The sequence below is a fragment of the Helicoverpa armigera genome, chromosome 13 (assembly GCF_030705265.1).
Source record: "Helicoverpa armigera isolate CAAS_96S chromosome 13, ASM3070526v1, whole genome shotgun sequence".
NCBI classification, from domain to species: Eukaryota; Metazoa; Arthropoda; class Insecta; order Lepidoptera; family Noctuidae; genus Helicoverpa; species Helicoverpa armigera.
Window position 1 is genome coordinate 4,142,187 of NC_087132.1, and position 17,100 is coordinate 4,159,286.

General features: G+C 36.5%; 2 protein-coding genes across 3 annotated transcripts; one reads left to right on the forward strand and one right to left on the reverse strand.

Moving 5' to 3' along the window:
* Positions 1 to 270: 270 nt before the first annotated feature.
* Positions 271 to 12,486, forward strand: LOC110384365 (esterase FE4). Of its 2 annotated transcripts, XM_021345623.3 has the most exons (4): positions 271 to 500; positions 8,365 to 8,500; positions 10,923 to 12,217; positions 12,307 to 12,486. In XM_021345623.3, the coding sequence occupies exons 1-4, from the start codon at positions 433 to 435 to the stop codon at positions 12,473 to 12,475; spliced, it is 1,668 nt and encodes a 555-aa protein (XP_021201298.3). In that variant the 5' UTR covers positions 271 to 432; the 3' UTR covers positions 12,476 to 12,486. The 2 variants fall into 2 exon arrangements, with proteins under 2 accessions (XP_021201298.3, XP_049696365.2); XM_049840408.2 differs by lacking the exons at positions 271 to 500; positions 8,365 to 8,500 and adding an exon at positions 8,531 to 8,663.
* Positions 12,487 to 13,958: 1,472 nt separating this feature from the next.
* On the reverse strand, positions 13,959 to 16,685 carry LOC110384366 (splicing factor U2af 38 kDa subunit). The gene is made up of 5 exons (XM_021345626.3): positions 16,432 to 16,685; positions 15,865 to 16,019; positions 15,369 to 15,526; positions 14,932 to 15,131; positions 13,959 to 14,495 (listed from the first exon to the last, which is right to left on the reverse strand). The coding sequence occupies exons 1-5, from the start codon at positions 16,473 to 16,475 to the stop codon at positions 14,363 to 14,365; spliced, it is 690 nt and encodes a 229-aa protein (XP_021201301.1). The 5' UTR covers positions 16,476 to 16,685; the 3' UTR covers positions 13,959 to 14,362.
* Between the last annotated feature and the right edge of the window lie 415 nt (positions 16,686 to 17,100).

Consider the following 17,100-nt stretch of genomic DNA (forward strand, 5'->3'; position numbering starts at 1 on the left):
TTTGATACCATAAACCCGAACTTTGACTATTTTATCGCAAAAATAAGTAAAAATACATTTCATTTCCTTTTGTTTGAGAACCCTGTGTACCTAAATTATCTTTATCGCCTCAGACAGAGCATCATAATAGTTTATTTATTTATTTATTTATTTTTTTATTTATTAGTTCCAAAGTACACGCATAAGATTACGTTTGATCAATTTAAATATAAGTCAGTCATAATGATTCAGAAGAACGATTAAGTGCTAGATAACGTAGATTGTGTAGTAACAGATAAAATGGATAACAAACTTAACATGCATTCTGGCTATCGTACATAGCCGACGTGTATTTCAACGGCGCGTTTCACCAAGCAGTTGCTTCTCGTCTAGTGTTAAATATAGGATCTGCAAGTGTACCTAACATACATTTTTTACGATACAGGTTCAATAATGCATTGGCGGTCGATATGCTGTTATTTTTGTTCGTCGCGTGGAGAGACTGCTAAAACAATTAGCATGTAAGTACTTTTTTATGCAACAAAGTTTGTTAATATTTCAGCTATGGCATGGTGGAAGTTCTAAACTTGTAGGCACTTTGGATTACCTTTTAGCTACCTATATTTTTTACGGATACGAAAAATCTTATCTGTTCAAGTGTCACTTTATTTGATTCCCTAAGCCTTTTATCTTGTAAATTAGGTACCTCTGCATAATAGTTAAACTATCTTGTTATTATGATTTATTCATCGTGATAAGTGTCAAACGCGGAAACGGTTAAAAGAAAAAGAAACTAGTATTGGATAATACGCCAATTTATGTAGGTAATGTGTTGAACGCGACATGTTTGTTATAAACAACTCGCCGTAAATTATAATGCCTATTTAGTCATTAGATCTATTTACTTCTAGTTTTCCTCAGAGAGGTATTTAGTCATTATGATCGAGGCTTTGTAAAAAGGTCCTCACCTATTTGACTTAAGGCCAAGGAGCTAATTTTTATCTCAGCAACATGAAATAGATACACTCCTAGCTATATATAGCTAGAATCGTCAATAAAAACAACTTGTTATTATAAAAGTATAATATCATTTATTGAATTCAGTGGGTAACCTAGCACTTTAAATATTTAATAACGCGATAAATGCATTTAAAGAAGTAAAGTTCTGCTAATTTATTTAACAAACCAATATAAGGTGTGACGCAGACAACTCGCTTTTTGTGGGATACAGTGTGTGGCAAACAAATGTCTGTATGGCAGACATAAAGTCCGTTGCGGATTATTCACAGACTCAACGCACTCCGCACACGTCTGCCTTCTGCCATCATTCTATAGGCCGAACTGAAGAAACGAAGCCGCTTAGGTGTTGCTATTAACTCCAGCCAAGACTAGAGCAGGCAGAAGTAATTACTTCATAAGGAGTTATCAAATACAACGGTTTCCAACACCCAATTTGCAAACGATAAAACTGATACTGTAATCCAAATTATGGTTGCGTTAGTTCCGCTCGCGCTCATTGTAAAATATGGGCAGATTATCTGTGCTCATATCAGATTATCATCATTTGGTTATTACATTACAACTGAAATACTATATACCTACGTCATAATGAAGTAATACTTTTATTTACATTGTACCTAGGTATTCGAGGGTAACAACTTCGATAGATGAGCGTAAATTTAACAAAAGTTCGGTTTTGTTAATGTCTCAATCCAACAATGTTCCCCAAAATAAGTAAGATGTCGATTCCTTAGAACTAACGGAACAGACTCTTAACCCCTCTGCTCGACAAGATTTTGACATATTACTTTACCGTTGATTCGGCGGGAATTTTGAATCGCGACATGGAAGTCAAAAATTTGTACTAACTTTCAACACATGAATTCTAAGTCCGTAATGCCTGATCAGAAGTATTTTAACTATAACTTTAGAGCTCACTTATTTGACAACAACGTGCAAAGGTCAAATGGGGTCAGTTAATTCAGAAAAAGATAATAATTACGGTGTTTTTAAGTCTATCGAAAAGTTAGGCATTTCAAATTTGGTGAAAACTTACCAATAAATAATCGCATCACTTTCTCAAACACAACACAAACGTCATATTTATAACATTTTCAATCCGTTGCAATACATTTCGTGCACTTATTTATGTTCAATAACTAAAAAATCAGCACATAAAATACACAATAAAAAAAAACCGGCCAAGTGCGAGTCGGACTCGTGCACGAAGGGTTCCGTAAATTACAGTTAAATCAACCTATCTCAAAAACTATAAGAGATACTTTGATCAAACCAAAAATCGTTGAAAGAGTTAATTAGCATGCATCACCTCTATTTTTTTTAGAATTTTATACCCCGTAGTTATAAAAATAGAGGGGGGGGACATACTTTTTACGACTTTGAGAGCTGATATCTCAAAAACCGTTCACTTTAAGAAAAATGTTTTTTAGAAAACGTTATATCATTTTAAAAGACCTTTCCATTGATACCCCACACGGGTATGTACATCGAAAAAAAAAATTTCATCCCTCAGTTACATGTATGGGGGGCCCCACCCCCAATTCTTTTTTTTACTATTTAGTGTCATATTTTTGTAGCGGTTCATACAACACATATTCCCATCAAATTTCATCACTGTAGTACTTATAGTTTCCGAGTAAATCGGCTGTGACAGACGGACAGACGGACAGACGGACAGACGGACATGAAGAAACTATAAGGGTTCCGTTTTTGCCATTTTGGCTACGGAACCCTAAAAATGAACAATTTACAAGATCAACAAGAAGTAGAGTTTGGAATGGAGTATTTATTTTTTTTTTTCAGTCAGCGGTGTGCATTCGATACCTAAATCGGATATTTATTATAAATAATCGAATACCAATTTTATATATACCTATTTTTTAATAGCAACTTATTTCAATTTTATTTATTAATTTTAAATTATAGGTTCAATTTGTTTTTGTTGTTAAGAAAAGAGATATTTAAGTTTTATGAAAGTTTTTAGCATTAAAGGACAATGGGCGATTCCGGTCCAAATGTCCACCACAAACGAGTCCTATATGGCTAGATAGCCCGTTAAATGTAGAACATTTTTTGTTATGAGAGTAAAAAAAAATATAATGCCAGAAAAAAGTTATAGCAAAATCAAATACAACATTTTACAGATTTTTTCAATTACTTTTCGTGATGTTCGATTTTCGTACTTTCTGTAACTTCTGACAAAATAGAATTGTTCATTATTAGAGAGAAGACACCACCAGTTACTGCTGGAACCAGGAACCGCTGAGTATATTCAAGCACTTCTGGCGCCTCAATTGGTTAGTGATTCGTACATCCATCTGGCAAAAATATGGGCTGTTTATATGCAAATGTGTCTTACTCATCTTATTTTTAGATAAAGTGCGGAAATGGAAGTGGAATAAAATAAAAAATTATAATGATAACATACACAAAGTACCGAAAATTAAGAATACATTTTTGGCTATAACTTTTTTTTGGCATTGTTTTTTTTTTTACTTTCTTAGTAAAAGTTACTCTAAATTAAGTGGACTATTTAATTATATAGGTGTCGTTCGTGGTGGATATTTGGACCAGACTTCATACATTCTTGCCCAATCTCCTTTTTATATGTATTATTTATTTTGGTGTTGCGTCATTCGTAATAATTTTTAACTTTAATTGAATTTTTATTACCTATTACGGAATTTTAATTTATTCTTATATTATTTCTCAACAATTCTAAGATTTTTGTTTCGGCGGAGGGTAAGCCTGGTGTTCTGAAATATAATGCAATTTGTAACTACCAAAGTAATGTACTTATTTGATGATGAGAAACAATAATAATAATTGATTGATTTTAAAGTCACCAAATATTTTTTACTGAATCCCAAAAAGGAGGTGGTTCTCAATTTGGATGTTTGTTTTTGGTCGAAAGGGTATATTCCCCATATTTGTTATTAGGTCCAGGATCTGATGATGGAAACCTTGAGAAATCGAGGGCAACTCTCGAAAATTGTAAGCATAGAATAAGGTTATAACTTGACACTTAGATGTATGTCTGATAACACTATGAAACAGTAAAGGTTTGGAGCTGACCTGATGATGGAGACCAGAGAAGGTCGAGGTAACTCGACAACCGAACTTCTCTCGTCTCCATCTCCTTCACTGTTGCAGAGGCCTCGTAAATACGAATAATATAAGCACAAACACGAGAAAGTTTAAATATTCAGTTGTCGAGTTCCCTCGACCTTCACTGGTGTCCATCATCAGGTCAGCTCAAAGCCTTCACTGTTGAATAGTGCTACCAGGCAAACACCTGAGTGATAAGATTTCAACCTATGTCTTTCTGCAACTTTCGAAAGTCGCCCTCAATTTCTCAAGGTTTCATCATCAGATCCTGACCTGATGATAATGGGACCACCTCGAAAGTATACGCTATCAAACAAAAAAAGAATCATCATCTATACATCTATACATATAATAAATCTGTAAAAAAACTGTGTCTGTACATTGAATATATTAAAAAAATAATAATTGGGTGGGGTTTAGAAACAGTAATGGAGCACAAATCCAAAAAAAAAATTCTGTCTGTATGTCTGTATGTCTGTATGTCTGTTTGTTTGTACACGCTAATCTTCGGAACTACTAGACGGATTTCAATGATTTTTTCTTTGTTGTATCAATATTAAGCCGGGTCAACATATAGGCTATAATTTATCTTCGAAACTTGAAGACCTGATGCAGAACACCAACAGACCAACAAAACTATAAGAGATACCAAAATGGTGCCATAGCAAAAATTGTTTCATGTGATGAGCATTTTCAGCTGAGATAATAAATTTTAAGATCTGGAACACCTGACGTGGAACCCCAAGAGCCCAGCTTCTCTGTACCATATACAGGTATGACGTTTTAGCAAAAGTTGTTCAACTTAATAAGCACTTTCTATTGACTTATACAAATTGAAGATCTAAAACACCTGATGTGGAACTCCAGGGGCCCAGCTAGACTATAGCATATAGAGGTGTGACGTTTTAGCAAAAGTTGTTCAATCTGATAAGCTCTCTCTGTTGACTTATAAAAATTGAAGAAGTAAAACACCTGATGTGGAACCCCAGGAGCCCAGCTAGACTATAGCATATAAAGATATGACGTTTTTGCAAAAGTGGTTCAATCTAATAAGCACTCTCTATTGACGTATATACATCAAAGATCTGGAACACCTGATGTGGAACTTCAAGAGCAATACTACACTTGAAATGTATAGAAACGAATGTTATGAAATAGGTATGGTGACACAAAACCGACGATTATCCCTTTATACACTATAGAAATATGAACTCTAGGACAATCCCCGGTGGACGTCGTTAAAAAAAAGACAATCCCCGGTTCTGTGCTATACCATTGCTAACTGTGGATGAAAACTACTTGGGCTATTGTGATGGGATGCTAATGGACTAGGAATGGGGAAACTACGGGAACTATGGCACCTGCCGATGACAATGTATTAGATACTTTGCCAGCTCACTTACTGGGCCCCCGGGAATCAGTTACTGAATGGCAACAAGAGGGCAACAGGGACCAGGTCCCAATTATGTTAAAGTCGACTTCCAGTCACGATGCAACTGAGTACCAGTGTTTTACAAGGAGCGACTGCCTATCTGACCTCCACAACCCGGTTACCCGCTCAACCCAACACCCTTGGTAAAACTGGTCAGACTTACTGGTCTGACTACCCATAACGACTGCCAAGAATGTTCAATGACAGCCGGAACCTACAGTTTAACATGCCTTCCAAATAACGGTCATTGGTATCCAAAATATACGTAGAAAGTACCTACATACGAACTTGGAAAAGTTGCATTGGCAGGTACTTGCCAGACCTGGAATCAAAGACGTACGCTCATACTTGAGAGATTGGTTCTCTACCCACTAAACCACCACGACTTCCACTAAGTCACCACGACTTTGTCATCTATTTAATGTTTTTTACGTAATAATACGTGTAATATTTTTGCCACACACAACTTAAATGCGGACTAATTAGAATCACTACTTTTATCCCTATGGTCGCGTCTATTGCGGTTCAGTTCTCAGCGTTTTGTTTAGTCTGCTGTGCTTTTGCCGTTGAAGTAAAAAAAATAAATAATTGGAACGTTTCTAATGCGTATTCCGTTGTTTTCAAGTCAACAATTCATTCTTAAAATTCAATATCAGACGATTAAGATCTTTGATTTTGCTGACCCCGTAGTCGCTGGCATAAGGGACAGGATCCGCGTACGAAGTCGCGGGCAGAAGCTAGTAGTTAATAAAATAATAGATATTCTCGATGAGTTTATACCTACATATTTAGGTACATACCTATTTAGTGAATTTATTTACTATCTAATACACAAGTCATTGCGTAAGTGATAACTAACTAAGTAATTGATAAGTGTGCCTATTTTAAGGTGGTGAAAAAACCACTCTTTCAACGCGTCATAAATTCCCACAATATTTGGTGGTTCAAAGTCTTCATTGTAATAAGACATAGACGGCGGCATACAGCCAAACATTTCTACAATCTACAGACATTATTTATCTACGGAGTATTACAAAGTACAATGTGCAGATAACGAACGAGACGTTGCGTTTGTGTTTCGCGACTATAGTGACGACGCTTACCTATATAGGTACCTACGTCACAGATAGACAATGTGTGCTACTGGCCGACAGATCAGGCTTTAACCCTGCTTTAACCATTAACTAGCTATTATGTACTTACTGATATAGGTGCATATTGGTACCTAACTACAGTTAAGTACCTACCTAAGTAAATAGATTTAGTATTCACCTCAATATGATCGTAGAACTCTCAATAATACCTATCTAGTTAAGCTAAGTGCAACAATATGCATCATACAATGAATGGTGCAACAGCTACATATAGCTATATGTATATTTAATTATCCTACTAATATTATAAACGCGAAAGTTTGTATGTATGGATGTATGGATGTTTGTTACTCTTTCACGCAAAAACTACTGAATGGATTTTAATGAAACTTTACAATAATATAGCTTATACATCAGAATAACACATAGGCTACAATTTGTAAACATATTGTTCGAAATACTAAACCTGCGCAGACGAAGTCGCGGGCACCAGCTAGTACCTTCATATTTGCGTCTTTATAATGTGCAAATATAAAAAAAATCTAGCCGTTCATGTATATTGAATCCCACCCAAAACAAAAATGTGAAAGGGTGCCAAGTTCGATAATATGGGAATGCTTCGCCTTTAAAAGAAGTGAGATTTATTTTTGTAAGGTTGTTTATTTTATTTTTTTCTTATGATTGAGTTAGTTCAGGAAATGTCTCATTTATACTATCTTTCAGATTTTTGAATATGTACTATGCTTCTTACAAAGAAATGAACTAGATTAACTAAATGGACTAGATTTACCAACTGACCGACATGACATGTTATCATATATTATTTTCGTGGATCAAAGTTACACATTCGTTATTTTCGAAAGTGACTCACACTTGGCCGTTTTCAGATGTTTACTTTACTTTGACTAAATACAAACCTTTGTAACGAATTTCAGATCGGTACAACCATTCGAAGATATATTATATTAATTTAGATAAATTTAGTTCGTTTTACTTCCTTAGGGGTATAAATTTACACCGGGTATACCTTCATTATTTTGAAACTGACTCACACTTGGCCATTTTCAGATTTTTTCCTTTACCTTGACATAAAGACCTACCTTCATGCCAAATTTCAAGTCAATACGACCATTGGAAGTGGTCTAGGTTTTTGATGAGTGAGTCAGTCAGTCAGTGAGTGTATAGTAAAAATAGCGATTTTCTGACGTCAATATCTCAAGACCTACAATAGGTATATTAATGAAATTTTGTATTTTAGATAAGTGAGGGGGTCTCAACAGATACTAAAAATTTGGTATGCGTAAATAAAATAGGTTTTGAGTTACAGGGGGGTCAAATTTGGCCCGAAATGGTTCGTGTAATATAACCCACGGCCGGTGTGTCGCTTTTTTTTGCTCGAACTTGGCGGACACACTGCCGTGTGTCTAGATATACCATATTTACTTAGTCGTGAAATAAAACTACTTAAATTTCCATGCTTGTACCTACATATGTAGGTGTAGCTTTAATTTAATTTATCTTGTCACTATGCATCACACAGGGCATTCTGTAGCCAAGGTTACAAGTAGCTAGGTAGCTATTGCTTCCGATTTTGGCAATAAACCAATCGTCAATTGCGCGCGGTATATTAAAATGTACAATGTTTCATTCAGCCGCAGCTTAGCGTTTCAACATGACTAGTTTTCCAAAAAGGGTTTTATTTATTAAATATTAAACTATTGCAATTGACAGAGTAAGCCGCAACATGCCTTTAGTGAAGACAGCGCAGGGCGAGTTGAAAGGAGTCTTCTGCAGCGATGTCGAGAATTACGTGGCGTTCAAAGGCATACCATATGCAAAGCCGCCACTTGGTGAATTAAGATTCAAGGTGAGTAGTAAGTGAACACATACCTACCCATATAGATTGTAAAGTTTTTTTCTACTTAAGACGAAAGCATACTTACGCATGCACATTAGTATTCACTTGGAGACTATGAGCACATTATGATGGTATTCGCGTAGTAGTCACATCTAATGAAATTTTTATTCAGGTAAGTATACATGTACTTATGTGTATTACATTGCAAATTATATTACCATATCAAGTATGTACCTACCTTGTTACTTATCTACTTGGCAAACACTTTCATAAAATAATGTTTATAATACATATCTACTAAAGCCGAGTACTAAAATCATTAACTACATTACATCAGATTGCCTTAAATTACTGATGATAGTCACTGCACCGATAATTCGAATGTTTGTCTTGTGAACTGTGTGGTCCAATTACTTTAGATGCCTTGTCTTGAATACAAGCGAACTAGGGCTTTGATTGATCGAGCGAAATACATGTTATTCAAACATAAACGTTCCAGGAGCCGATACGTGTTACTTCATTTGAATCATAGTGGTAATGTGGAGTATATACGATAGTAATCTATACATATAATAAATCTATACATATAATAATCTGTAAAAAAACTGTGTCTGTACATTGAATATATTAAAAAAATAATAATTGGGTGGGGTTTAGAAACAGTAATGGAGCACAAATCCAAAAAAAAAATTCTGTCTGTATGTCTGTATGTCTGTTTGTTTGTACACGCTAATCTTCGGAACTACTAGACGGATTTCAATGATTTTTTCTTTGTTGTATCAATATTAAGCCGGGTCAACATATAGGCTATAATTTATCTTCGAAACTTGAAGACCTGATGCAGAACACCAACAGACCAACAAAACTATAAGAGATACCAAAATGGTGCCATAGCAAAAATTGTTTCATGTGATGAGCATTTTCAGCTGAGATAATAAATTTTAAGATCTGGAACACCTGACGTGGAACCCCAAGAGCCCAGCTTCTCTGTACCATATACAGGTATGACGTTTTAGCAAAAGTTGTTCAACTTAATAAGCACTTTCTATTGACTTATACAAATTGAAGATCTAAAACACCTGATGTGGAACTCCAGGGGCCCAGCTAGACTATAGCATATAGAGGTGTGACGTTTTAGCAAAAGTTGTTCAATCTGATAAGCTCTCTCTGTTGACTTATAAAAATTGAAGAAGTAAAACACCTGATGTGGAACCCCAGGAGCCCAGCTAGACTATAGCATATAAAGATATGACGTTTTTGCAAAAGTGGTTCAATCTAATAAGCACTCTCTATTGACGTATATACATCAAAGATCTGGAACACCTGATGTGGAACTTCAAGAGCAATACTACACTTGAAATGTATAGAAACGAATGTTATGAAATAGGTATGGTGACACAAAACCGACGATTATCCCTTTATACACTATAGAAATATGAACTCTAGGACAATCCCCGGTGGACGTCGTTAAAAAAAAGACAATCCCCGGTTCTGTGCTATACCATTGCTAACTGTGGATGAAAACTACTTGGGCTATTGTGATGGGATGCTAATGGACTAGGAATGGGGAAACTACGGGAACTATGGCACCTGCCGATGACAATGTATTAGATACTTTGCCAGCTCACTTACTGGGCCCCCGGGAATCAGTTACTGAATGGCAACAAGAGGGCAACAGGGACCAGGTCCCAATTATGTTAAAGTCGACTTCCAGTCACGATGCAACTGAGTACCAGTGTTTTACAAGGAGCGACTGCCTATCTGACCTCCACAACCCGGTTACCCGCTCAACCCAACACCCCTTGGTAAAACTGGTCAGACTTACTGGTCTGACTACCCATAACGACTGCCAAGAATGTTCAATGACAGCCGGAACCTACAGTTTAACATGCCTTCCAAATAACGGTCATTGGTATCCAAAATATACGTAGAAAGTACCTACATACGAACTTGGAAAAGTTGCATTGGCAGGTACTTGCCAGACCTGGAATCAAAGACGTACGCTCATACTTGAGAGATTGGTTCTCTACCCACTAAACCACCACGACTTCCACTAAGTCACCACGACTTTGTCATCTATTTAATGTTTTTTACGTAATAATACGTGTAATATTTTTGCCACACACAACTTAAATGCGGACTAATTAGAATCACTACTTTTATCCCTATGGTCGCGTCTATTGCGGTTCAGTTCTCAGCGTTTTGTTTAGTCTGCTGTGCTTTTGCCGTTGAAGTAAAAAAAATAAATAATTGGAACGTTTCTAATGCGTATTCCGTTGTTTTCAAGTCAACAATTCATTCTTAAAATTCAATATCAGACGATTAAGATCTTTGATTTTGCTGACCCCGTAGTCGCTGGCATAAGGGACAGGATCCGCGTACGAAGTCGCGGGCAGAAGCTAGTACCATGAATAAATTGTATTTGTTTCAGGCGCCGGAGCCTCCCGAGCCATGGCAGGGAGTTCGTGACGCGTCGCAGCACGGCCCCGTGTGTCCGCAGTTCAACGAACGCATGAACCGTGTGGAAGCAGGCAGCGAGGACTGTCTCTACCTTAACGTATACACCAAAACACTTACGCCACCAAAACCTCTCCCCGTGATGGTCTGGATTCATGGCGGCGGCTTCTATACGGGATCTGGAGACTCCGATTTTTATGGACCAGAATTCTTCATGGCACACGACGTTATATTAGTAACAATTAACTACAGACTTGAAGTCTTAGGCTTTTTGTGTTTAGATACCGAAGAAGTTCCAGGTAATGCTGGCTTGAAAGACCAAGTGCTTGCCTTGAAATGGGTGAAGCAGAATATAGCAGCTTTTGGAGGCGACCCCAACAACATAACTATATTCGGATGCAGCGCTGGCTCCGCGTCAGTGTCTTGTCACCTGGTATCAAAAATGAGTGCGAATTTATTTAATAAAGCTATATGCCAAAGTGGTGTTTGTCTAAACGAGTGGAGCTACAATATATACGCCCGTCAAAGAGCTTTTCAACTAGGAAAACTGCTGGGAAAAGAAACTGACAATCCAACCGAGCTGTTAGAATTTCTAAGAACAGTACCAGCGTCCTCGTTAGTAAACATACAGTTACCAATTTTAGAATTACAATACAATGACTTATTAGACAGTATTCTATTTGGCCCAGTAGTAGAAAAAGCCGGTCTAGAAGAAAATAAATTTCTATCGGATTTACCAATAGAATTAGTGAAAAAAGGACAAATGGCAAAAGTGCCTGTAATATTAGGCTACACTTCAGGAGACGGTATAGAAATAGGAAGAAAACTGCCACTTACAGCTGGCTTCTTGTCTATTCCTAGCACAATAGTACCAAGGGAATTAAAACTTAAATGGGAACCAGAAAGAGTGCAGAAAGCTGATGGCAGGATACGAAAACATTATTTTAATGATCAACCGATATCGATGGAGCTGATACAAGAATATACGGACTTTGAAACGGATAGAGCGTTTTTGTACAATATCATGAGATACGCACGGTATCACGTACAAGTTACATCGGCACCTGTGTACTTCTACGAATTTGTAGCAGAAACTGAAAGGAATTTCACGAAAAAGGCATATAATATGGATTCCCTAAAAGGAGTATGTCATTCTGATGAGTTGGCTTATCTATTCAACGTAACTTGCTTAGATATACCGCTAACAGATGAGTCTAGGGACATTATAAAGCAATTCGTACGCCTATGGGTGAATTTTGCTAGAACTGGGTAAGCATAATAGTGTCTTAATACGTGCTTAACGATTATAATCAGATATTGAAGGGCACATTGTTAATAATTATTATTTCTCATTCCAGTAACCCTTCATCAAACGAAACTATGAAATGGAAACCATTCAAAGATTCTGAGCGAAATTACTACATCATAGGAAAACAACTGGAATGCAAGCGTGACCCTAACAAAGAAAACATGGCTTTCTGGGAAGATATTTATGACGAGTCACAATTAAAAATTACCAACAAATAATTATAGGATACTTTGTTTTACAAGTCAAAATAATACCAATGAATTAATATGATATGGCAAGATCTGTCTCTATGTGCATTGGGCACACTTCAATAAACGTTTAAAGGTAAATAAAGAGCAGTATTAAAGAAATTAAACTTATATTGATTTTCCCACATTTCTTACAAATATTACTGTCCAAGATGGATATCGTGATATCTCACAGCTTAATAAATGCGACAATGAAGGAAATAGCTGAGAAACATATTAAAGTAAAACACAGATACTAAATTGAACTTAAAACATCATACGTCATGATAGTGTCTGAAAACCTCATTCATTACTGCTTATTTATAACTTGGACTACATTAAATTATAAATTTAAAAAAACCCCCGACCCAAAAAAAGTATGCAATAATTATGACAAAAGGTTAAAAACGCTAAACCCTATAAAAAGCAAAAAATAACTTTTAACACTACGTAAACTAAATTTTGTCGTGTCGGGGGACCGCTCTAATTCATTACTTCAGATACGTGTTTTTTTTTAAACGATTGTTATAATTAGGTAGGTATCATTTGATTTATGTAAGTATTTATGAAGGTAAAAAGCGGTCCCCCGACACGTCAAAATTTAGTTTACGTAGTGTTAAAAGTTATTTTTTGCTTTTTATAGGGTTTAGCGTTTTTAACCTTTTGTCATAATTATTGCATACTTTTTTTGGGTCGGGGGTTTTTTTTAATTTATAATTTAATTTTATTTCATGCTTTTAAAAGGAGCTCCTTAATTTTTCCTTCTTTCATTTAATTTATTTTATCTTAAGATGGGGTCGCTATATGCGATCTCAGCCAAAGGAAGCTGTTTAACAATCCTCATGACAAACTGGCTCTGGGAGAATTGCACAGATTGAGAAACAATAAAGATTAACCTTTGGACATTCTAGATTTTCAGCAAAAATATAAATCGGTTTATCCGTTTCATTCCGGTATTCCAGGGTTTCATCCGCCACATCCCATTTCCAGCATCAGGTTCTCGTCAATCAGAAACATGAAGAGAACTCGTCAAGACAAATTCAACGAGCCCAAACTCGATGGGTTTACTAAAAGGCAGTTTAGGGTTACGTCTCCTACCTTCGTGCCCTAACAGCAGACCAGCTCAGTGGTTCCAAAAGACATTAGTGTTTCAAATTTCAGATCCCACGTACACTTGCACTTGCAACTGAGCGTGTAACATTCCTATCACATCTAGCAAACGAGCTGATGACCTTGAAGACCTGAACCGATTTCCACCAAACATAGCTAAGAACACTCCCGACTGACATACCTTTTAAACAAAAAAAACCGCATTACAATCGGATCATCCGTTTGGGAGCTACGATGCCACATACACACACACACACACACACACACACACACAGACACGTCAAACTTATAACACCCCGTCGTTTTTGCGTCGGGGGTTAAAAACTATCAAACTAACATGTTAGCAATACAAGAAATACATTACTATCAGTCATGCATGGAATATACATTTTATTCAAAATCTATGTTTACCAATTGCGTTCAATTATACACTAGACAGTTGGGCTATTATATGAATTAGCAATGCTGTAAAACAGTGTTGTAAAATTAATATTTCAAAGGATCATACAAATATGTACTTAATCATGAATACTAGCACACCCAGATTTAAAAATCTATCATACAACTTATGTTAAGAAATCATTGTGTATAGAAAGTCACTTATGGTCTCTGAAATCCTTGTTTATTTTAAACCAATGTAAGATAGAATAGGTCCCTATGGGAAGTGACTGTTCGCCGTGGTGGACAGTAGTCTCGTCACGGTCGAAATCGCAGGTCCCCACGGGAGCTGAGTGTACCCCGTGGTGGACAGTGGTGGCGTGGTCACGGTCAATATCGTCCCGAGCGCGAGTTGCGCGGCGGCTCGCGGCGGCGGTTCTCCCCACGCGAGCGCGAGCGGCGCCGGCGCTCGCGGGACCGGGAGCGGGAGCGACGGGAACCCTTGCGACGGGAGTAAAGGTACCTGGAATTTGCACATTCAAATCAGGGTCATTAAATATTTATAGTTATAAACTTATTCTTAGATCTGAATGTAAAGTCTGCGTTTGCTGCCATGATATAATGGTAAGAGTTTTCTTAGATTTCTCTAACTTGATAACAACAACAAGAAAAGTAAATATACTTAGTCAAAGTGGGTCAGCACTAACAATAACTAATTAAATATTTGCAGTAATAACAGCATATCAGTTGTCTATGCCTTAGAAATCATTATATTAAGTCAAAGCATAGAACATATTGATAAAATCATAATTGCTGTTTGTCATACTAACACAACATAAAGTTCTGTTCTCTATGCAGATTTGTTATTTCTTCGAAATTGTTATCATTGATCTTTACTTCTATGGCCGCTCAAAAATATGTATAAAACTTACAGCAATAAGCTAAAAGCTAGTACTAACCTCCTCAACTCTCTCGATATGGGCTTCAAGTGCATGAAGTTGCAGAAGCCACTGCGGGTGCATTCACCCATCTCATACTGACGGCAGCAAGCCTCACGGAAGTCCGTCACGGGAGACAGCTCGGCGTACACGGGTCGACCGCCAAACCAACGGTTGTTTAGGTCATTCACAGCCTTCTCTGCGTCTTCCTCGCGACGGAACTGAAATACATTGAAAATATAATTTTGCCATTTGTATCAAATGCATTTTGAAAATATTGCAAGGTAATTTCAATTATTCTGACAGATCTGTACTAAAATTTTCTAGGCCTATCCTGCCAGCATTCAGCCAAAAGCCAGTCTCTAAAGTAAACCAGCGGAAAACGCCAGTGGGATAGCAACCATCGGCGAAAGTATACAATTATTATTTTTTACAATAAAATATTTTCTTGAACTTACCTTAATATAAACATTGCCAACCAAGTGGTCTCCCAAATTGTCACATACATTCATTTCCTCAATTTCTCCATATTTGTCTTCACATTCAACAAATACATCTTCAAAGAAGTTATCGTAATGCTCCTGCATCTCCTCGTCAGATACATTGGCCACAACCACTGAAAACAAACAATATTATATATTATTTTAGAGCAATTTAGAAAATTAGCTACTCTATTGGAATCAATATAAATACTGGGTGTATGAATTTGCCTAGAAATGCTTATTGTACAAAATATTTAAAGGAGTTTGAATACCAATATATTACAAACAAAATAATAATCTGTTGTTAACATAACTGGTAAGATGCACCTGTTTAAGTAACAATATCAGAACCATTTTAGTAGTCAACTGACCAAATTGATTAATGAGCGGGAAGTACATGGCTGTTTGTGGTTTGCTTATTGTTATAGTTATATGGTGCAACTGGGTTTTAGGTTTTCAAACTAATACTTACAATGACTGCCATCAGCAGATTTGGCTGAATTCTGAGGGTTCACATACAGATTTTGTAAAAGCACTGTCTGTGAAAAAGTTGGCTTGTTGTGAATACGTGAACAGCGATCACCATGTCGGCAGGCCCCAATTTTAAAGTAGAACGAACAGTTTACTCTGAAAGAAATTGAAACAAAACATTAGGTCAGTGGGTTGTCTTAGGGGCGGCGTTTAACCCAAACATTAACTCTGCTTACACATTAAAAAGTACTAGCACTATTAGTTTCTAAGATTCCAAACAATTTGTACCTGCTTGTAGTAAGTATCTTGGATAACTAGCTCTGCCCACAGAGATCAACTAAAGCTTTGTTAGAAACCTAAACACGGTCGTACCCCACTCACATCGATCTAGCGGTAGGTATTACCTCATAAATTAGTGTAAACGTGTAGATTTCTTATATTGTTGGTAATCCGAAAAATAACCTCTAAATACTGCAAATATTTTATGAACATAAAAATACTTTCTGTGCACTTTAATTACTTTTGCAGTTTTCAGACCAATTTAAAGTAAAACTCAGGTGATACTTACTTATCTTTTTCTGTACCAAAAATAGCAGCTAAATATTCGGCCATCCTGATACAACGACCAACACGGTCCCCTCCTCGTCACAATTTACTTATGCGAGCACACCAGAAACAGTTCTTTTGTTCTTAAAATCACTAAAACCTAATGTTTATTAAATAACACAATCAATATGGGTAAAATTAACAACTCAATTCAGTTTTACACCAGCTAGAAAGCTCCACCATCACAAACCACAAGCCATGAGTGAATGGATCGAATCAAGTGACCGAATGATTACGAGTACCCGATTATGCTTTCGTCTATGGTGTCCGTAAATAATAATTAATCGTGTGGGCTGCCCTTTACAATAATAACCTCCTTTTTTTCGTTGTCGCCCTGAACTTCACCACTATTATAGACTCGACTTCACCTCCAATCATAAATTAAGCTTTTAGGGTTACATAAGCCCGTTTCCAATATTCAACCTATCTGTACAACAACTACAGATAAAAATTTGACATGTCCCCGTAATGAAATGTCAACTTCCGATCCGAATGTTAGCAAAATCTATATAATGGATTATTGGAAACGACCGTTAGAAAATAATTTAATGTCATTGTTTTTCATTAATCTGAGCTGAGAAAATAATGAGAGCATGAATGAAATTAATGGCATTCATTCATGCTCATTCCG